The sequence below is a fragment of the Melopsittacus undulatus genome, chromosome 14 (assembly GCF_012275295.1).
Source record: "Melopsittacus undulatus isolate bMelUnd1 chromosome 14, bMelUnd1.mat.Z, whole genome shotgun sequence".
NCBI lineage: Eukaryota > Metazoa > Chordata > Aves > Psittaciformes > Psittaculidae > Melopsittacus > Melopsittacus undulatus.
This window is the reverse complement of record NC_047540.1, coordinates 3,027,233-3,048,966: the sequence shown is the minus strand read 5'-3', so window position 1 is coordinate 3,048,966 and position 21,734 is coordinate 3,027,233. Positions and strand designations below refer to the sequence as shown.

Here is a 21,734-nt window from a genome sequence, read left to right as displayed (position 1 = left end):
TATGGAGATGGGTTGAGAGAGCTGAGCTGGTTCAGCCTGGAGAAGAGAAGGCTCCAGGGTGACCTTAGAGCAGCTCCAGGGCCTAAAGGGGCTCCAGGAAACCTGGAGAGGGGCTTGGGACAAGGGATGTAGGGACAGGCCAAGGGGAATGGCTTGAACCTGCCCCAGGGAAGACTGAGCTGAGCTCTTAGGCACAAGCTGTTCCCTGTGAGGGTGCTGAGGCGCTGGCACAGGGTGCCCAGAGAAGCTGTGGCTGCCCCATCCCTGGAAGTGCTCAAGGCCAGGTTGGACACAGGGGCTTGGAGCAGCTGCTCCAGTGGAAGGGGTCCCTGTTTGTGGTTGGGGCTGGAGCTGGAGGAGCTTTAAGGTCCCTTCAACCCAAACCATCCAAGGATTATCAGCACCAGTGGAAAACTGGTTTGGTTTAGCTCCTGCTCAGGAGAAGTCAGGCTGGGTGTGTAATTGTTGTCTATGTCAACTCAAAGCATAGGAAGAGATTCCTGCTCCTGCCTGTCTGTATCTGGAGCATCAGTGACAGCAGTGCAGAAACTCCTGCATTTGCAAGGATTCCTTTTTACAAGCTGCTGAGGAATTCCTATAACTGTTGGGTTTTGGGGGGTTCTCACTGCTTGGGACTTCACAGGCTCTAAATCTGCACTTGCAAGAGACAAAGGCTCAGATGAATTCCTCCTCCTCCTCTAGTAGAAAAGGCTGATGGTGCTCTTGATGCTGAAGGCAGTGAACTGTAGTCTTGCTGCCTAGCAAAATGTTGAAGCATTTCATGCCAAGTGTTGATACACCGTACTCAGTATTGACTGGGGACCTTTTAGAAACATTCAGTATAACATAATAGACTAATTCATTAGCACCCCATGGGTCTAGTACTGTAGAAGCTGAAGCACACGCATTGCAAGCTAGGAAAACATTGCCTTAAGGAATGACGGATTAAAATATCTTTCCCATGATATAACTGTTATTTCAGGGAAGTGGCATTAATTGTGATTGCTTATCTATTAATTTATTATAATTCTCCTTTTCCCACCTCCAGGCTGTACCTACACATGAAATGTACTCTAGGCTCAGCTGGGGCTGATTAATAGGAGGTTATCTGGGAAATGCTTAAAGCTGCCTGGAATAGATAATGGCAGAGGGGTAATTAAAATGTCTTTTGCATCTGAGAAATAAATTCTGCAGTTTTTGAGGGTTGGTTTAGTCTGTTCCGTTCCTAAAGGCAAAGAGATAAATTGGGTTTCCAGAATCACACAGGATGCTCTGCTCCGCTGGACAATCACATCCTGAATGGAAGCAAATGTGGCACACCAAAAAACCCCCAGTGCCTCCTGGAGTCAGAGAGGAACTGGCCCATGGTTAAAGAGAGTGGAGTTTGTCTCAGGCTGAGTTCTGAGCTGTTGGACACAGCAGGGCTGCTCCTGGCTCTTAAGGGAGTCCCAGATGAGCCCACAGAAACATCTACCCAGCTCTTACCAAACCTCAGCCCCATCACAGCCTGTCTGTGGGGCTGCACAATCAAAATGACTGGGAGGGGAAATAAACCCAGAGCCTGCATCTGTGCAAAGCTGGAGCAGCTCCGAAGGAGGGAGCCAGTCCAAAAGCAGGGAAAGGAAGGACTGACGTCTCTCAGAATGAGGAGCATTCCCTTGCTTTTCCCATCCCACCACTTTAGTGTCCTGCACCTATGCAGGAGGCCCAGGACAGGACATCCAGCCTGCTCTTGCTGCTCAAACTGCCTCCATCCAGCTCAGCAGCCAGTGTAAAAGGTGTTTACAGGGATTAGGTACTTTACCAGAGTGGTGAAGATGAAGTGGTAGTATTCTGTCATCATTCCCATCGCCATGGCCTTGAGGAGAGCAGGGAAAGGAGGTTAATAAGAGTGGATACAAGAGTACAACAACAATCATGCAACAGAAACCTTTACAGAGCTGAGCTGGTTAACGTGGCAGGAGCAGACCCAGAAACAGTAAATGTCTTTAAACGGCTTTTTTATTCCTCACACGGGTATTTCTGGTGCTTCGCATCCCCTCTCCTTCAGTGTCCCTTCATGCAATGAGTACATAGAGCTCCATGTGTGCATCCCTCCCTCTTGGCCAGCCCAAGCTGTAGATGTGCCAGTCCCAGCACAAAGGATGGTTGCTGCAGATTGCTGGGATGTGCATAGCTGAGCACTGGGGAGGACAGGCTGGTCCATGAGGGCTGTCACAGAACCATCAAGGGCTGCAGGGACCTGGCTGGGTGACTTTGAACCTTGAAGTTCACCTTGAAGGCAGTGGCTGGCTACAGGGCAGAGATTGCCATGGTTTGGGCTGTGATGGTGACTCTGAACATGGTTTCTGGAGAAAGCACATGCACGAGCACTTTCAGGTCTCCTATATAGGAAAGTGGCTCCAAGCCCCTCCAGGAAACGTTTGCTTCCTTGGGATTTTGCTAAAATTACTGGAGCAGAATTTAGCTCCAAGGAGTGCAATGACAGTGTGAAAAGAAATGAGATGTCAAAAAACAAGGGAAAAGGGAAGGATCTATGTTACAAGCCTAAATATTGTAACTCTAGAGTGGAATTTAACCTTGCATTTCATGCCTGGAAATACCTTTTACAGAGCATAGCAGCTGTGTCTGCAGTCATCCTGTCCCGTCCCCCATCCCCCCCCATGCCTGGTGGGGATCTGTGTGATGGTGTAGCCCCCTCCTGACCTGCACACCAGGATGCAGAGAGCTGGGGCAGGGACCAGTACATGCAGCATCAGTTGGATGATGTGAAACTAATGGAGAGGAAATTATGCGATTCCAGTTCAGACTCTGAATCTCTTCAGTGGTAGATGAAGAGTCCAGACCTGCTGTATGAAGCAGGCTCTGGCTTCCCAGTACTGACAGCCTGTGTGCAGGATACATCTGGGTTTGTGGGGAAATGAATAAGTGATAAAGCTGGTGGATAAGCTACAGGCAATCTCTGGGATGAGAATGGGAGCTCCATTAAAATGAAGACAGGCACATCTGTGCACTGCAGAGTGCAGCAACTGTTCAGAGACAGCTGCCAAAGAACACAGAGAATCTGAGAAGCCAAAGAACAGATGTAAAGCATTAACAAGTGACCAAAACTGAGTAAGGCCAGAGAAGCTGGGGTGGGATGGGGAGGTCTCAGAGCAGGCCTAGTGCTGTGATAGGGTTCTACAATGGTTTGTTTGTTCAAGAGGGTAGAACACAGAATGGTTTGGTGTCTCAGTCACACCAAGGAGCCCAGACTGGAGCAGTGTGTGGCATTGTCATCTGTACGTCTTTGTGCCAGCTCTCGTGCTGTTATTCATGGATTACTAAGCCACGGAGGTTTTCTACTACTCCAGTTTAAAAATGCTGCCCAGTTACCAGTAAAATGCTGGAGGAAAATGGGATTTAAATCACCTCAAATGACTTGGGAGCAAGATCTGCACTGGCACCGTGATGCGTGCGTAGTCAGAGCTACCTTAGTGAGTGCAGGCTGTTACCTAATGCTGTTTCACAAGCGAAGGAGACATCTCTAGATGTGCATTTCTTGATTATGGGTAGAACAGCTGGGAACAGATGAGGTTTCTGAGCTTCCTGATTCTTCCACGCATGTGAGTGCCAACAGTGGGAGAGACCCAAGGGATGTGATGACCCTACTCAGAGCCACGCAGTTGCCACACACTGGAGTAAGTGTGCAGAGGCCATTCAAGGTATGTATTGGGCTTGTGCAGCTTCCTGAGCTCTGGAAACGTTTACACTTTCTCCCTTAATAAAGATGTGCTATGCAATATTGCTGAGCTGAAATCCATGGCTTTGGGCCCTGCAAAACCCCAACAGACACTCAAAATCAGCCAGAAGGACTTTGAAAGGCTTCTTCCCCCTTAGTCCCCCTTCTCCTCCATCTTCCTCAGGCTGCACTCGCAGCGATGAGCAGAACAGATGGCACAATAAACTATAATAAACTGCATCATAAGTGAACAGCATCAAACACAGGCAGCATGTTAAAATAATAGGCAGGAGACAATGAGTCCCTTATATTGCTTGCTTTAATAATCCCTCCCAGGCTTTCTGATTTCTTTGAGCACTTCCCTTCATTCTGCATCAAGCAGGCTGCAGAAGTCTCTTTCCATGTGCTTGCTTTCTCAGCCCTTCAGGGGATTTAGTTAATCTATGTGGTAGTGTCTTGCTAGGCTGATAGGAGCAACACTTCCAGCGGCTGGTTTTTAGCATCCTTTGTGGGAGTGTTTTCCTCTGCCTCCATATTGACCCTGAAACCTAAAGGCACTTGGAAATGAGGAGCTGGGGGGAGCAGTAAAGAGCATGGCCCATGGAAAACACCAGTGGAGGAATGTGGGGAGAAAGGAGAGAGACCAAATGAATGGAAAATCACTGACATCTGGCTTAAAGTCCAAGAATTGCACATGGTGCTCGTGAAGGGACCGAGGATGCTGTCCCTGCCTGGCTGGCCATGTCCTGGCTGCTTGCAGTGAGGCGCAGGACTGGGAAGGAGTGATGGAAACCAGATTCATTCCCTGCTCCTTTGCATGAGCATGAATGCACCAACCTGGGGCATGAGCAGCAGGGAAGGGAAAGCGGATATTTAAAATTGCAAACACGAAAAGCTCATACAGGGCTAAAGGAAGAGTGACAGAAGCAGCCGGTATCAATCCAATAGCATCCTTGAAGAATGTCCATGTTGTAGCCTTCAGTGTGGCTGAGGGCTGCGGGCAGAGGGGAAGCTGCAGCTCTGCACCTCCATCAGTGGGGCTCTCCCTGCATTACAGCCACCCTTAGCATGGGCCCCTCAATGCCACTTCTGCCTCTCCCCCTTCGCTCCCCACTCACCTGCTTGAGGATCTGAGCTGCCATCAGGTGGCTGCAGTCGAAGATGATGCGGAATTCCCTGCCCCGCTTCATCTCCTTCAGGAGCGGCCGCGCATCATCCGTGTCCAGCGGGAGCTGGCGGATCTTGAGCCGGATGTTGTACCTCGATGGGGCCATGATGAGCTCCTGCAGCCGGATAAGGCCTTCGAGCATTGCACAGAGACAAACCCACAGTGTTACAGGAGAGGCTGCCCATGCCCTGCAGGCTGCCTATCCCAGCATGTTATTCCTTCCTATAGTATTGTATGGAACGCAGTCAAGACTTTCCTCCCTCCCTCAAATGGCCATTGTAAAAGGTGTATCAAAGACAAATTGTCATGGATCAGTCATTAAACTCCCTGATACTCCCAGAGCAGCTGTTCTAAGGCAGAATGCCTTTTATTGGTGTTTGTCCCTGCATCCAGCTATGGTAGAGCTGAAGACTTTGCATGAGGCAGGAAGAGGAGAACAACAGATTGGTCCTAAACTTTGGCATCTCTGGGTTCATGGCATATTTTCTTAAGCAAACGTGCCTTTGAGGACGGACTGAAGATGATAATCAGCTATAAAACAAGTTAAAATCTGCAGTATTAACTGGGCAAAAGAGAAAAAATAACGTGTTTAGTTTATGAATATCAGAGCTCATAACTTGTAACTTTCTTACTACCATTAGCAAACATTTCTTTTTTATGCAGAGGGTACAAAGTGATGCTGGATGCAGCTGAGCAGGAATTATTGGTATCTAATGTTGCACGAAGAAATTAAGCAGATGCCTATTGCGAGGAGGAAAAGAGAAGCATGTCCCTCTGCATAATAGGAGATACTTAAGAATATGCCACGAAGGGAACATACTGTGACCCACATTCGCAAAACAGGAATGTCAAACTGTGTTCTCATCAGCCCTCCCCTAAAGAAACCATTTGGTTTAGTGGAATTAGGTTGGACAGGCTATCCAATGTGTCTTTTGTTTGGGTATTTTTTCCTCTGCAGTGCTGTGCAGCGCTTTGCTTTGTTTAACCATCAGCAGCTTGCTTTATGTGCAAAACTTGGTCAGCTCTGCTTTATGGAATTAGCCAGAAAACAAAGAGACTTCCCTGAACTGCTTTTGCTTCTAGGTGGGAAACTGCACCCTCAGTGGGAGCCACAGACCAGGCTCTTTGCTTCTATAGATGGGCACCGTGGTGGCAAACAGAGCTGAGCTGAGCCAGATCACCCAAGAGGACAGTTAATCCTCCCTTTTGTCAGCTGGGGTGTGCTGAGGGTTACCCACATCCTAAGCTCTTTGTGAATTGAATGCTTCAGAAAGGATCCCAGAGCCTTCTGCAACCCTCAATGGAGAGCTTGGGAGCCAACATGTCCCCATGCACCAATCACTGCACGTCATTTTGCTCCTAGAAGGTTTCATTCCAAACGTTCCTAAATGAGATCCACAACAACAAAATGTCCTGGATTGCTCCTTCCTTCACCTACCTGTGCTGTCATCATAAACCACAGTGGCTGACCTCCATTTCAAATACTGCACGAGGTCCAGAATGGCATGGCTAAGGGAAGCATAGTCGGGATAAAGGTTGACATAGAAAGTGTCCTTGTTATCCAAAGGGTGATGCTTCCATCGAAGCTGTATGTGGGGGACTTCCAGGGCATTGCAGATAGACTGGACAGCATTGGTACAGGAGCCTTGGGAAGGGCCAAATATTGCTACGACCCCCAGAGCGAGCTGGTCACAGGCTGGAAAAGGAAAGGGAGATGCTGTCAGGAAAGCACAAGGCACCTCTGCAGGAGGGGCGAGCATCAGGGCATCCATGGAGGCACAGAAAGCTTCTTCTGGCCTAGCCCATGGAGCAGAGGGCAGACAGACAAGCTTCTGGGCACTAACAGCAGCAGAGACATTAGGTACTTACAGCAGTGACCAGAGGCAGAGAGTGGGAGAAGAGGCATTGAGGCAGTGGGGTCTGGACTGGTGGTTAGAAGCACTGAGGAGGGGACAACAGCTCTGGTGTGTTAGAAATGGCTGTCTCCAGAGGGGTGAAAGAAATACCCAGAGATGAGCAGAGAATCCCTCTGACAAATGTGTTTTCCCATTAATTTGATTTTTTTCCTACTAAATAATGTTTTTCATAGATTGAGCTGAGCTCTTAGGCAGAAGCTCTTCCCTGTGAGGGTGCTGAGGCGCTGGCACAGGGTGCCCAGAGAAGCTGTGGCTGCCCCATCCCTGGCAGTGCTCAAGGCCAGGTTGGACACAGAGGCTTGGAGCAGCTGCTCCAGTGGAAGGGGTCCCTGCCCATGGCAGGGGTTGGAGCTGGAGGAGCTTTAAGGTCCCTTCCAACCCAAACCAGGCTGGGATGCTCTGAATCTTAAAAAGGTCCAAGACAGGGTCAGTGAACTCCAACATTCCCTCTCCCTGGTGATGCCTTTCTTGCAACCAGGAGCTCTGGCAGCAGGTTGTTTCTCCCCACATCTCAGCCTTCAGGTCATCAGCCCCACAGCCTTTGCTGTATAGTCCCATTTCTTCCCTCCCCTTCAATAATTTAAGTGGGCTGCTCTTACCTGAGCATAAAACATGGCTTTTAGGAAGAGAACAGAATATCTACGCTGTGGATGTTAAAACTGCCAGGGATACAGGAACAAATAAAGGCATCGCCTACAGCCCTTCGCTCAGGATTAGAAGCGAACACCAAATGGAGTTTTGTGAGGTGTGCAGAGGGAAAAAGAGAATAGTTGTTTCCCTTATATTAAATTGCCCCTGGAAGGTCAGCTCCTGGAGGACTCCTGATCCAGAGCACTGAGTAGAGCAGGACAAAATGAGCTGCTGGGTCTCAAGTGAAGCTGTGCCTGGTTTTCTGCTCACTGTATGGCCACAAGGCTGCTGAGAAGTGTGCTGTGCTCTTACCTTTCTTGGTTGCTTCAAAGCTGTCGTGGAAGTGTATCCTCTGAATGTCATAGGTCAGTGTTGTGTTAGGCAGCAAAGTTCTGTTCCTGTTAATGATATTGGCAGAAAATCTGAAGGCTTGTTCCTCAGCACTCATAACCTGGGTATTGGGGCCATCGGCGTACTCGAAGATTCCTCCTGCAAGACAAGGCAAACCCAACTTTCAGCCCCATAAAGAGCGATTTATAACGTTACATAGCAAGGGCAAGAAAACTCTAGGAGAGAGCTGTGATATCTGCAGGCTGAGCAAGGTTTTGTTCCAGGACCTTTCCTGGATCGACATGAAGACATGCAAACATTTGGGGTTTGTTACATGCTGGTCCATGGATGCGTTCCGAGTGCCAGCTTCATAGGGCAAGAGGGGACAAATTTAAAGGCTTAGAGAATTCTTATGAGACAGATGGGGTCTTTCCATAAACCTTTAGGACCAGACCTTGGGAAGTGTGGACAGGCTTCTTGCTCAGCTGCAGGGATGCTCCAGGTTTGTGTCCTATGGAGTTACAGCAGTACAGAGCTGGCGCTGCCCTGCCTTGCCCATGTCCTCATGCAGGAGGCAAGCAGTGCAGCATGGCTTCTTCCTATTTTTAGTGCCATCTTTAGTGCCCTTCATGTTTTATTGTTCCTCATGTTTAGTTATCCCACTTCTTAATTCAGGCCAGCAGAGACTCAGGAATTTGCCTCCCCTAAAGCTTATCTGCTCAATAATGCACAACTTGAACACAGCCTTTCCCGTGTTCAGGAGTTGTTAATGCCATTACACCTCCCCAAGGGCAAGGAGCTCATGTCACAGCATCACTGGGTTTCTTGGCTCTGTGTCTGGGAGTCTTGTCCTCAGCTCCCCACTGAGAACCACTGATTGCAGTGACTCCGCACAGGCACAAGTTATGCAATGGCATGTCCTTGTCCCCGAGGTGCAGGCACCATCCTGTGCCCCTTCCAGAACCACGGAATGACACACAAACCTTGCTCTATCTTATTAAAAAGTAAACTAAAATAATTAATGGATGAGCGAGATAAGCAAGTGCAATTGGTAACAGATGGTCTCTGGGTTCATTAGCAGAAGGAAAACCTTCCTATTCAATTTAAGGTAGTCCTAAGATGTTTTGTTACAGACAGCAGATATCTGCTTGGTTCTCCCAGCTTTCCAGCAACTGCATAGATCTTCCTGTAGGAGCCAGAAGGGGTTATATGTAGTTTTGGTGTTAACCAGGAATGCCTTGGCAAGAGCCAAGCCACCCTCTGTGCATCCTCCTGGGGACCCGACCAAGCCATGGGCTGAGCAAACCACATTAGCAATGCCTGGAGGTCTCCCCAGCCAGGCTGTTAAGGAAGCTGCAGAGGCCTCTGACTTCCCTGCAAGCCACCTTCCCTCTGCACACTCTGTGTGTCCCCATTGTGAAGTGATTGTGGTGATTAATTTACATTCATAAACATCCAAAACATTTGAGCTGTTCACTGCGTGTCTTTGGTAGGGAAAAATACTGATCTCAGTGCTAGCTTTGGTAACGGGGAAGAATAAAGACAATGAGGCTGCATGCTCAAGCTGAGGACATGTTTAATTCCCATGCAATCCTCAACAAATCACTTCTGACCAGGTTTTTGATCTAGAATGCCTGGCAGTGCAGGCAGGAGCCAAGCAGAAGGGTCCAAGTGCCTCATTCTCACTGAATTATTCATCCATATCCAAGTCTGCACATACTGGTAGCTCAGTGTAAGTTTCTTAGGGCAGAGAAAGTTCACACACAGTATTATAGCAGGAACAATAAACAGAACTAGAGTGAGCATGAGATTCATCCCCATCTTTCTGGTCAAAGCTTCACCATCCAGAGCTTTTTAACAAAATATTGTTTTCTAGCATCATCCTTAAGTGATAACTGGGTTCATAACACACTGATTACCAGCTAGCTGACATTAGGCTTTCTCCTAGCCAGAGCTTTCAGGGTTGCTTTGGGGCATGTCATATTATGATAGAATATAGGACTGGGTATGCGGCTTATTGGTGTTTGATCCCAAATAAATTCCCATTCCAGACATCCAACTGGATATAATGAGCTTTTTGACAGAAAAGAATTTTCTGTGCAGCCACCCAGTACCTTGAATTTAGTGGCAGGCAATGAGAAAGCAGACAGGCAGAAGTAATGTCTTTCTGGTTCTATGGCTGGGTTCTGGATACATGGGGACAGTTCATGCAGTTGCCAGTGGTGCTGAGGATTGCTCCTGGGGGCAGATCTGCACAGCCCCATCCCTTCGGCAGCAGCTCCCTGCTCCTGAATATCCCATGCTGCCATCCCTCTGGCTTGCGCGCCTCTCCTTCTGAGATGTTCATTCCCATCATTATTTAAAGAGCCTAATAACCAGCTTGGAACAGCTGATTAATGCATAATCTTCATCATGATTACATAGCAGAACTGGCATTAATTTGAAAAGCCACCTAATTATGAAAATAATTGGTGCAGCTTTTCCATTGGAGCAAAATGGAGAATATCAGCTTGTGCCATTGGGAGGCTGAGGGATGTGACATGGGCTGGCTGATGGCTGGGCTCGGGGGACCCTATGCATCCCCTGCAACCCTCAGCTGGGAAGGTGAAGCAATGCAATGGGGTACACAGAGGTGGTTGGCTCTCCCTGTGCTCCCGAGCAAAGTGATTGCCTGTGGCTCTTGTGACGGGAACCTCACTGTGACTTTATGCTTAGGAAAGCAAAGAAAGTCAATGGGCGATAAAAAGTCAACAAAAAAGTGTTTCCTCTTTTTTATACTACCTATAAACAAGTTTAGTCTGATAGAACTAGTATCTAATATCTAATTCTAATAGAACTAAAGGTCCTTTAGTATTGTTCTGTCTCGGAACCATTTCTGCCTCTACCCTGCTCTTGAAATTATTTGGGATCTCTTGGAGATGAATGGCTGCTGCTCACCTGACCTGGTGCTAAGGACCTTTTCCCAGTATTGCCCCATCTGTTCAGGTCCCAGCTTCCCTTACCTCCCATAGCTTTGCAGATAGGCAGAACATGGCTATGTGAGGTCTATCCTGCTTTGTAACATCCTCCTGAGGCTCAGGAGAGCATTCACTGCCTGATTCATCCAGGAAAGGACTGAGCTGTTTCCTTGACCGCTCAATACAGCCCCCAGACTCCCCACTGCAACACCACCCCTCCAACACACACTGAGGTTCATCAGCTTCAGGTTGAGTTCGTTTGCATGTGTTTTACCCTGAAAACCTTCTTTTTAGGCCAGGTTTGTATGGTTTTAGTGCAATGTGGTCCAGGTCAGGGAGTCAGCTTGTAGGAGATGCTTCAGCACAAACTGTCAGTATCTTCTCAAGGCAGGATGGGCTCAAATGTTATCAATTGTTATCCCTTGTACTTTTGATGGAGTTGCCTGTTATTACATCTGACTTCTTGGATTCTAAATACAAATCATCAGGCAGGTTAAATAACAATTCATTTCTCTTTCCCTTTGAAGCAGGCTAATGGCTCTCCAGGGAATGCCAGTCAGCCTATGGGAAAACACATTAAGTAGAATCAACTTCATCTCTTCATATTTTCTGCTGTTTTATTTGATGACCACTGATGTTACTGCTGAGGTGGGGAGGTTTAAACATTCCGAATGAGAATCCAAAGCAAACACCTGAAACTCTCTATTATGTCTAGACTCAAGCTATGATTCTCTGACCATTAGCCTCTCCGTTCAGGGTAGAATCTGGATCCCACAAAACACCCCAAATCCCCATGCGGGCAATCAGAACATGGCCAGGTTTGTCTGTATCAAAGCTGTGCTGCACTTCTCCCATCTTTGGGTGCTAACGCTGGAAAACCCTTGGAATGACCCCAGCAGGGAGTCAATGGGACAGGAATCCTTTCCCTGTGCTGTGGTTGATCCCAAGCAGCGGCTGCGCAGGATGGATGCAGTCTGAGTTATTTTTAGTGTTGTCAAAAGCTAAGTCAAGGAAGTCCAAGTATTTTAGGTTCTCCCTTTCTCCCCAGTTCCTCTTGTTAACAAAACAAACAGCTTCATTCTCGGAAAGAAGATTCCAAGAGCCCTCAGCGTGTGGTGTGATCTCTTATCTTTTACTCCTCATAAAATCACCGAGTTACTTAGCTTTGAAGAACAACCATTTCTGATAACACTTTCCTCTCCCCCGCTGACAGTGTTGTTAACACATTTAGACAGCTTTCTGACAGTCTCTTTCCATGTGACATCCTGGGAGAAATACCTGGTTTGAAATAGCTCTTACTGAGGATGGAACAAGCCTGAGCTCCTCTGGGGATGCAAGAGCTCCTGCCTGTGTCTCACGGACCTGTCCTCCCTGAAGACCCGTGGTTTATGAGAATGCAAAAGAATGGATTCTTTCTTGTTGAGCATGCCTTGGGCATGTAGTTTGTCCTGTTTTGGGGACAGTATTAGCAAGCAGGCCAATCAGGACCAGTATACATAATCTAGTGTCTAGATCCTACAGGATGACCCTCAGCAGGTCCCCAAGGAGAGTTCTTCCCCACAAGATGTGCTTCCCCAAAGGGAAAGCTTTGAGAACTGATGCTTCTGCTCATCTGACCAGTCCAGTGGAGACAATGTCCATGTCATGGTCCAGGCCCTGCACGTTTATACCAATAAAGAGAAATGGGATAACACTGATGGGATGTTAAAGAAAGTTCCCTGGAATGGAGCTAAAGCCCCCACAGACTGCCCATCAGTGTGGGACCGTTACAGTTTCAGGTGCACTAACACAGATGCAGTAAAAGCAGCAGAACCCAGAAGACAATAAATACCATATGAAAAGTAAAGGCAAAGCAATGACAGGTTTGATCACAAGAAACCTCTCCATGCACTTTCCTCCAAGGAGCTGCTACTATAAACTGCTGCACAAGTGAGTGCAGCTGGAGCCGGTCCCTGGCTCAGCCAGAGCCTCTGAGTTTGATGGGGATGTGGTTGGTGTTCTCCAAACAGGAACAAAGTCATTAGAGCAGGGAGGCAGTGCCAAGGGATGCTGTGGGATCCCACCCTTCCCTCAAGAGCCCTTTTGACTGCCTGGGGAGCCCTTGTACCCCAAGATGCCCTGATCCCATTGGACTGTCTGTGTCAGGCCACAGCCTGGGATGTGCTCCCTGGGCAGACTATGGACAGGCTCAGAGCTAAGGCAGCAAACAGGACTTGAATATTTTGTGAAGCAAACCTTCTGGGAAGGAGGTGGAAATCATTCCCTCGCTCTGTCAATGGGTTTCTGATTTTGACAGCACAAAGATCTGAGTTCCTGTCCCCTTAAACTGCTGCTGATCATGCATCAGCCCTGTCACTTCAGTGTGGCACTGCTTAATGTGATGCAGCACAGCCACGGATCCAAAGCAATTTCAGGCTTCATAAACATGCATCACGCAAGAGAGAGCCTGTGCAAGGGCTCTGCTGCTGCTCACAGGCTGGGGCTGTCCCCTGCCCATGGAGGCTGCTCGCTCTGAATGATGATGGCTAAAACCCAGGAGCAGGATCCAGCTTGGAAGGCAGGAGGAGGATTAACCTCCGAGCCGGTGTGTCTGCATTGCTTACACTCACAGGCTGCCTGGACACATTGCACATCTCTTTTATAGGAATGAAAAAGGAATCTGGCCTGTCCCCATGCAGACAGATGTTACTCCCCTGGCAGTTTCTCTTTCTCAGGGTATTTCCAGTTGTGTTTTCTGAGGGCCACAGGTTCCCTTTGCCTCCACAGGTTTAAGAAGCCCATGATGACAAGGGCCTGTAGGGACAGGCCAAGGGGAATGGCTTGAAGCTGCCCGAGGGGAGACTGAGCTGAGCTCTTAGGCAGAAGCTGTTCCCTGTGAGGGTGCTGAGGCGCTGGCACAGGGTGCCCAGAGAAGCTGTGGCTGCCCCATCCCTGGCAGTGCTCAAGGCCAGGTTGGACACAGGGGCTTGGAGCAGCTGCTCCAGTGGAAGGTGTCTGGAGCTGGATGTGCGTCAAAGTCCCCCAAACCCCATTAAACTGGAGTTGAAAACTCAGATTTTGAACCCTAACAACAGCCCCCAGGCACTGGCAGCCTCTGCCAGCACAGCCACAGAGCCACCACTGTGACACTTGAGACAAGGGACAATCCTACTCCACAGGAGCTGACAGGAGCAGCCGATGGGCTGGAATTCCACCACATTTTGCAGCATAATGAAGGGCCAGGTACTCGCTGAGTAATGCCAAGGAAATGAATTCAACCAGAAAATCAGATACTCAAAATGTGTGTGTCCCATAAGGAGGGATTTTCCTGGCTGCCAGGACAGGAAGCCTGTCACAGCAGGTTCATCCATTCCCAGGAGATGGCATCTCCCTCTTCCCATTGTGATACTGAAGAGACAAAATCCTATTTCACTTGCACTGTATTAGGTACTTTATATCACAGGGGTTGACATTCTTCTCTTATGTGTAAGCTGCTTAAGAGATGAGCAGTCAAGTAGCAAAGAAATACATTATTAAAGCTTCTGGTTAAATTAACTGATTAAAAACACTGTTGGTAAAATGTGTGTGTCAGCTCTTTACTCACACTGAAGGAGAAAATTATAGAATCATGGAATGGTTTGGAAGAACCTTAAATCTCATCCAGTTCCAACCCCTGCCATGGGCAGGGACACCTTCCACTGGAGCAGGTTCTCCAAGCCCCATCCAACCTGGCCTTGAGCACTGCCAGGGATGGAATTCATGGAATATGGCAGCTTAATTTTCAATGCTAAATGGGTAGGGATGGTGTGGAAAGGTGCGTCCCCTCTGATGGGGACCATGGAGGGCATGGGGTGATGAGCAGAGCCATTCCCCCCTTGCCGCATGTCGGGGCGCAGGCTGGGTACACACAGCACCGGGTGGCAGCTTCTAGAAGCAAACTTCTCCTCCTTTACAAGTCCTTCCCCCTTGGCCTAATTGGCTCTGTTTCCTCTGGCATTTCTTTGAACAAGCTGTTCTGCTGTTGCATGTTTTACATCTGAGAAAGAGCATTTACCACAGCAGCAGTGCATAACCCCGACCAAGGGAGCGGATCAAAGCGCTAATCTGAGATCAAAGGCCTTCAGCAGTGCTACAGCAGGAAGAAATTAAGTTAGCAACAGATTCCTTAATGATATTTAAATTTTTCATTTGCATAATACATGATTAAAATGAAATGGGCTTTTTTTTTTAATTATTTTTTTAAGCAGGCTCAATTAATTAAAAAAGAAAGACAAGCCACATCAGCATCCCCTAGGAACTGATTCCCATCAAGATAAGGGCAATGCAAATGGCAAGACACACTTAATTTACCCAATATAAAGCTCACAGAGTAATGCAGTGACCAGTGAGCTGCAGCACAAGGAGTCCCCCAGGGGCAGAGCTGCCAGAAGGAGCCCAGTGATGAACTGCCTGACCAGATTCCCTCATGGGAAAGGCTCCCATGGACTCTACAACTTTGCTTTATGTGGGTTTATTTCTCTGCAGAAGATCAATCTTGCAAGGTTTGGACAATTGCATTTGAGTCGCTCTCACTGTCAGATACCTCCCCAGATACTTGGGCTTGCTTTGATTAATGTACAGGCTGAAAGAGCTGGATCTGTGCAGCCTGGAGAAGAGAAGGCTCCTTAAGAGGAGACCTGAGAGCAGCTCCAGTGCCTAAAGGGGCTGCAGGAAACCTGGAGAGGGGCTTGGGACAAGGGCTTGTAGGGACAGGCCAAGGGGAATGGCTTGAACCTGACAGAGATTGAGATGAGCTCTTAGGCAGAAGCTCTTCCCTTCCAACCCAAACCAGGCACTGATTCTATGTTTGTATGATGCAATTCAGATCTGTTGTTCATGAGCTGCCACAAGAATGGAATAAACCCAAGTGTTGTTTGTGCCTCCACTTTCCAGCACCCTATGGCTGGGGAGGACCCATGGACTGCTCCATGCCCACCAGCACAGGGATGCCCCAGGATATAGGTGATGGAGGAGGTGATCCCTGAGCTTTCACTTGCTCAGAGACAGGAGCTCCCTCCCCAGAATGTGGCTGAGACTGTGTGAACTCAGCAAATGGGTCCTGGAAACCACCGGTGCCTGAATAAATCAGTCCTGCTCAGGTGTCGGGTTTATGGTCGTGCTTTGGGCTACAAGCATGTTTTAAACTGCAATATCTGGGAGAAAAAACTGCTTGAAAGCTTAAAATTATTAAGGACCCATAACACAGGGTTTAGGCAACATGGCTGTAAGTCTATTTTTCTGTCCTGTTTTATTGGTGTGCAGTGTTAGGCTCGATGTCCATCTGGCACATGTGTCGAGCGAAGTATGAAGCAGAGAGGCAAGGTCACACCTGAAATAAAGTCAGGCTCATGCTTGTGACTGACGGAGCTCATAACAGAACCTGCAGGATGATGAAATACTTTGGGTTTATCTTTATTATGTGCCTCGGAGCTAGGTGCAGGCACCGTGTCCCTCTGCACACCCTCTCCAGGTTGGGACCCCCCTGCATGGCCAGCAATTGGTGCATGTTAAATGCAATTCAGTTCTTTGTAAGTATTCATGGCTAAGCCCAGCTAATAAACCTAAACATCCACCTGGCATATAGCACGGAATAATAGAATTAAGAAATCTGAGTCCTATACTTCATTTACAGTGTAATGATGTTGATGCTTCCAAAAATCAGGGCTTTTAAGTAAGACGATGGCACTGAATAGCAAGTGCAGTTCTGCAAATATTATGACATATTGTTTGTCATCTGCCCTAAATATTTAGCAGCTTGGTTTTACAAGATTTTTATGCCACACGCCGAGAATTTGCTCCTGATAAATGCTGAATATGATTGATGAAATGGATTCCATTCAGAAGCTGGCAATCCCAAACCCTCGCTGTGGTCTGTGCTGTAGCATCTTGGTTTTCATGCTCCTCTTAAAAGCAATAAGAAAGAGGGGGGGAAAAAGCCTCATAGAGTTCTCTGGAACAATTGTTTCTGCTTAATCCCACGTACTCTTGAAGAAATACCCTTATGTAGGCAAAGATCAAAGGTCTGTAATAGATTCCAACAGGTTTCCAAAGGTGCACGATGCAGAAGGGAGCACAGGGCTCCACATGACAGAACTGCCCCGCGCTGTTGGTGCTCAGCAGCAGCCAAAGGTGTCATTGGGAGATTTAGCTGCCTATTTTAGCCTTTTATCTTCCTATTTTAGCCTTTTATCTTCCTATTTTAGCCTTTTATCTTCCTATTTTAAAGTTGTTAAGCAGAGCAGAAAACCAGGCTTTGCTAGGATGTGGTTGTGATGGGAGCGGGAGGTGGTGGGAACCATGGGGCTGCTCTGAGACAGGGAGCGTGAGATGCTGCTCTGGAAAATGGTTTGGAGTGGGGATTTCCCAATCTGTTTCAAACCTATATTCCCAATCTATTGCTCCATGCTGGCTGGGTGGAGAGGGAGGAATAAGGAGCATTATGGCAGTGAATTGTCCGGGAGCCCCCAGCCCTGGAGCATCCATTGTGGGCGCAGAATCCAGTATTTTGTGAGGACAAAACCTCAGGAGTTTTAAGTATTCCTTCCCATTCTCCCTGAACTAACACCTTTCACGATGGGAAAGATCTGCCCAGGGGAAGCATTTTGGAACCCTGCGATGTTCAGGGGTTTTTATGAATGGGTTTTCCTCCATTTAGGTTTCTTTCCCATTGCCAATTCTAAATGCCCTGGGTAATTGCAGCTGAGAGATTCCCTGCCATAAAAGCAGGACTTTCTTCTGGGGAATGAGAGAAAAAAAGGGAATGACAAAAGGATCTGCTCTGAAAAATGCTTTCATTATTTTCCTGTCATCTGTACTCTCAGTTTACAAACAGCCACACACAGAGCAGGGGCTGCAGAGGGATGCACTGGAGCTGCCCGGCAGCATGATAGCAAAGGGGTGTCACGTACTCCTAAGTGATCAAAATCACCTATTACAAACCTTTTCCATCTCCTAAAAGAGCAGCTTGTGTGGAGCTGTGATGGGAGCCCCTGGCTGAAGGCACTGCTGGCTTTGGGGATTTGGGAGATGCCACCCCACCACCTGCACCCAGCCACCCTTCCAGCCCAGCCAGGGATGCTCTTATATTGCTTACGGTCCCTATACCCAAGGTCAGGGCTTGGCATATGATGTGTGCTCACACCAGAGCAAGGTCCTCATCCTGTTTGCTCTGTGGGAAAAGGGGTTTGGGTTGTGCTGTGAGAACAAGACACACAGCACCCTGCACAGGGCACCCTATGAGGCCATTCCTGTCTCCCTTGGGCTCCTGTGGAGCTGACAAACAAGTGCCATTCACATCAGGTCACTACACAGAGCTGGGAGCCGCTGCTGTGCGGAGTGATCCAACAGTCACACGGATAGGGCTGAATGCATCTTGGCATGAATTGAACCAAATGTGTGCTAATGAAGCTGAATATTCATTATTATGACTAAACAAACTAAGTGAATCACAAATTAAAGTGGGTAAATTATTAGTTTGGTAGCTCAGAGAAGGGAATTTGAAGGCCATTCCAGTTATAGAGGGGGTGGAGGAGGAAAACTTTATTAATAGATTCAAATCCAATTACAAAGGCATATTAGTCATTGTGTGCTGCTTCACACCTTTGTCCCCAGTGACAGTGGGTGTAAGCCTGCTCAGCTGTGACTTGACCATTGAATTGTTCACCCCTAACCCCAAAGCTTTGTTGGTTTGTGGTAATTCTAACATTTATCATGGTGATGACTGTTTGTTTAATGCTAAGGGTGCTGTTTCCTCAACTGCAGCATTATGAATTACCAGGGATTGTGTGTTCCGTGGCTCCTATTGATTCCCGCAGGGCTAATTATTGAGATACATCACCCAGTCAGACAGAAGCAACAGTGAATGCTTCTGTAGCACAAAGTGCTGCTGGAGGATGGAGGGACAGGTCTGTGGAAGGGTTAACGGGGCAATAGCTGCTGCTTGGACTAAAACACCCTTTATAAACTCTGAAGTAATGAACAGCATCACCTGTGGGCAGGAGGGTCACTGCCTCCCCCTCATTGGTCTGCCCTGGGATGGGTATTTATGCCTCCTTGGTGAGCTGAAGTCTCTTTTAGAGCTGCAGGAGAGGCTGAGGAGTGATGAGAGCATGAAGCAGACCCATAGGTTTAAGGTATATTTGTTGAGCTTTATTTAGATGGGAACAGGTTCTTTGTTATCTGGAGCCTCTGCTGTAGCATCAGCATCTTCTGGAAGCTCTGGAGCAGTGCTCCAGAGCCCTTCCCAGGAACTGGGGGTTGGCCAGAGCCTTGGTCCTGCTCGGACCAAGGTCTCTGTGCTCTGTGTTGCTGTCTTTGCTCTGGCTCTGTTGGGGTAGAGCACAGGGTAAGAAGCTGCAGGTGAGCCCATGAAGCTGAACTCATTGCTTCCAATGGGATGGTAAAGAATCCCTTACTTTCTTGCCCTCCCCCTCTCCTTTTTTTCCCCAGTGGAACTGGTTTTGTTCCCTTGCCATTTCTTTCACTTCAGGCAAGTTGCTGTCTCCTGGGTAATAGTTGTATGGTACAAAATAAACCGGGAGCTATAAACTGAGACTAGCACGAACTCAATGGAAAAACTGATTTGATACAAGTTAAGGAAGCGGAGGAGGGAGGGCTACTTGTGAGTGGGAGATGCAAAAGAGCTTAAAATGCAGCTGAGCTGCATTTGACTTGTCATTAAAAACCATAGTCAAGGAAGAGGGTTCTGATGGGAAAGCTGAGGAGTGAAGCTTTTTCCAGCCCTATTTATAAAGCAGTGAACACGAGCTGGCATTCCTCCTCTCCATGGTGGGGCTACAGTAAGCAGATTGTCAGTGGGAAAACAAGATGAAGTTGGGCAAAACAATCCTCCTCCTCTTCCTCCTGCATGGGGGATGAGCAGCCCTATGGTGGTTACTATTGCCCTGCCTGGCCCATAGATGTGAATGGGGGACAGTGTCCCTGGTTTCTCCTCTGATTCACAGATACCCAGCACAGAACTCAAGTAATATCTTCAGTTTCAAAGAGCTAAGTGAGAAAACCCCCAAGATTAATAAGTAGAACAGTGCATCTGAAAGCAGATTTGGAGAGGCTGCTGCAGGCGTATACCCAACTGTAGAGCTGAGTGTGTGGTTTATGCATTGCTTTCTTCTTGATGCATGTAATACATTTAAAGGCTATTTGGAAAGGATGTTTCCAGCATCTCCCAGCCCAGCAGTAACTGGGACTCTGCTGGAGAGCAGTAAATGGATCTGATGAGCTGAAGTGTGAGGTCAATGCCACATGCACTGTGTAAATCCTGAGCTAAGCTTAAGTACATTGGTCCTGGTAACAGCGCAGGGGTGGCTGGGGGAGCCTTCAGGGTGCTGAGCCAGCCCTAGAAGTATTGCAAGTGTGCCCTCTGCCCTGTGCCACTTGGTGCAGTGGGCACCAGTGGCACACTGGGAGCAGAGCTGATGCTCAGCAAGGTGGCTGGACAGGGGCCATGGGGTTCACACCATGGCATCACACACATCCTACTCTGCGATGTGCTCTGTTCAATCCCAACTGAGTGTGTGCAGCCCATGTGTTTCACAGGTTTCCCTTAATTAAAATCAACTAATAACATCTTGGGGCTGTAATAATGGAAACACGTAAGTTGCCATTGGAAATCAATAGAGTTGTTCTGGTCATGCTGTGGGCCTTGCTGCTGAAACGCACACAGAATGCAGGGAAGATCTGAAATGAAAGCATCAAGTGAGGTATAAGGCTCCTTCACCCTGGTGTGCTCTTCCCTTCTTTCCCTCATCCCTATGCAAATGAAGGGGGGTGAAGCCCTTGCCCTGCTTGCTGGTGCTCCAGCAGAGCCCTTATCTTTGGAGCAGGATGTCCTCAGCCATGGAGGTGACCTTGCTTCTCTTGAGCAGTGCAGGTCTCCAGGCTTTGCTCCGGTCCCTCTCAGGCAACTCCTTGCAAGCAATGCAGTGTGAATCATTTTACTCCAATATTGGTGGTGGGAATTGTTCAAGGCCTGACCTGAGGCACATCTCACCAGACAATGAGCTGGAATAACCCTGCTGCTTACTGCTTCACTCAGCTTTGTACTATAAAGAGAATACTATAGCTTTATAGTGTAAAGAGAAAACCCAGACACACACCAGAAGGCAAGGGGAGAGCAGACGTGACTTTAAAGCTTGCAAGTGGTAGGATGAAGGCTCAGGAAGATGATGCTTTGCTCTGCGGTGAGTCCTGGGTATCCTACCTGCAGGGTGAGAGCTCTCCTCCTGCCTTGCAGCAGGCTGTAGGGATGCATGGAGCATCTGCATGTCCCCTCCTGCCAGACAAGAGCTATTCAATGCCCACAGTGTGGGATGAAGCACGTGCTCTAATGGCAGGGAGCAAACCAGTGCCCTTTAACAGCAAGTGGAGCTGCTTTGAGCTTCACCCCAGAGCCCTCCTATCTCCCCATGAAGAACAGGACCTAGCTCAGCTAGATAAGGACTACACTGGGATGTGACATCCATCTGTAAGTGTTTAGAAGGCATCAGCTCTCATCTGCAGAAGTCCTGGGGGGAAGAGCAGAGGTAGTGAAGATCAGATGGAATTTTTAGGCTGGACTTCAGAAAGAGCTTTCCTGTTGCAAAGCCAACAGACTGAAGGCACAGCCTCATAGGATGGAAAGCTTCCTGATGTCACAGATAAATTCCCCCTGTTGTCACCTCACTTCTGCTTTCTCCTGGCCTGAGTCCTTAGGAACGTCCTGCCAGAGACCTTGCAGGATAAATCAGGCTCCTGGGAACTGCTACAGGCAGTAAAACCTGCTTTCAGCTGAGAGACAGCCCCGAATAGCAGCGGGTGCACTGCAATCTTGTGACACTATCAGGAGCTGTCATTTAGACACCAGCTTTGGCAGAGCTGCACAGGGAGGGTGATGGAACCAGAAACCTGCAGGGTACCCAAGTCCTGCTGCTTCCCTGTGGACCAGCAAGCATCCCAGCTCCCAGAGATACCATTTCATTGTGCTGCACAACCATTAA

General features: G+C 48.2%; 1 protein-coding gene across 1 annotated transcript in view; it reads right to left on the bottom strand.

Annotated features, from left to right (window-relative positions):
* GRIK3 (glutamate ionotropic receptor kainate type subunit 3) overlaps positions 1-21,734 on the bottom strand; it is a 100,252-nt gene that overhangs the window by 36,843 nt on the left and 41,675 nt on the right. The window contains exons 2-5 of the mRNA XM_005142210.2: positions 7,748-7,924; positions 6,328-6,585; positions 4,840-5,021; positions 1,805-1,858 (exon numbers count right to left, since the gene is read on the bottom strand). Coding sequence (XP_005142267.1) covers positions 1,805-1,858; positions 4,840-5,021; positions 6,328-6,585; positions 7,748-7,924 — 671 coding nt within the window. The remainder of the gene's footprint in view (positions 1-1,804; positions 1,859-4,839; positions 5,022-6,327; positions 6,586-7,747; positions 7,925-21,734) is intronic.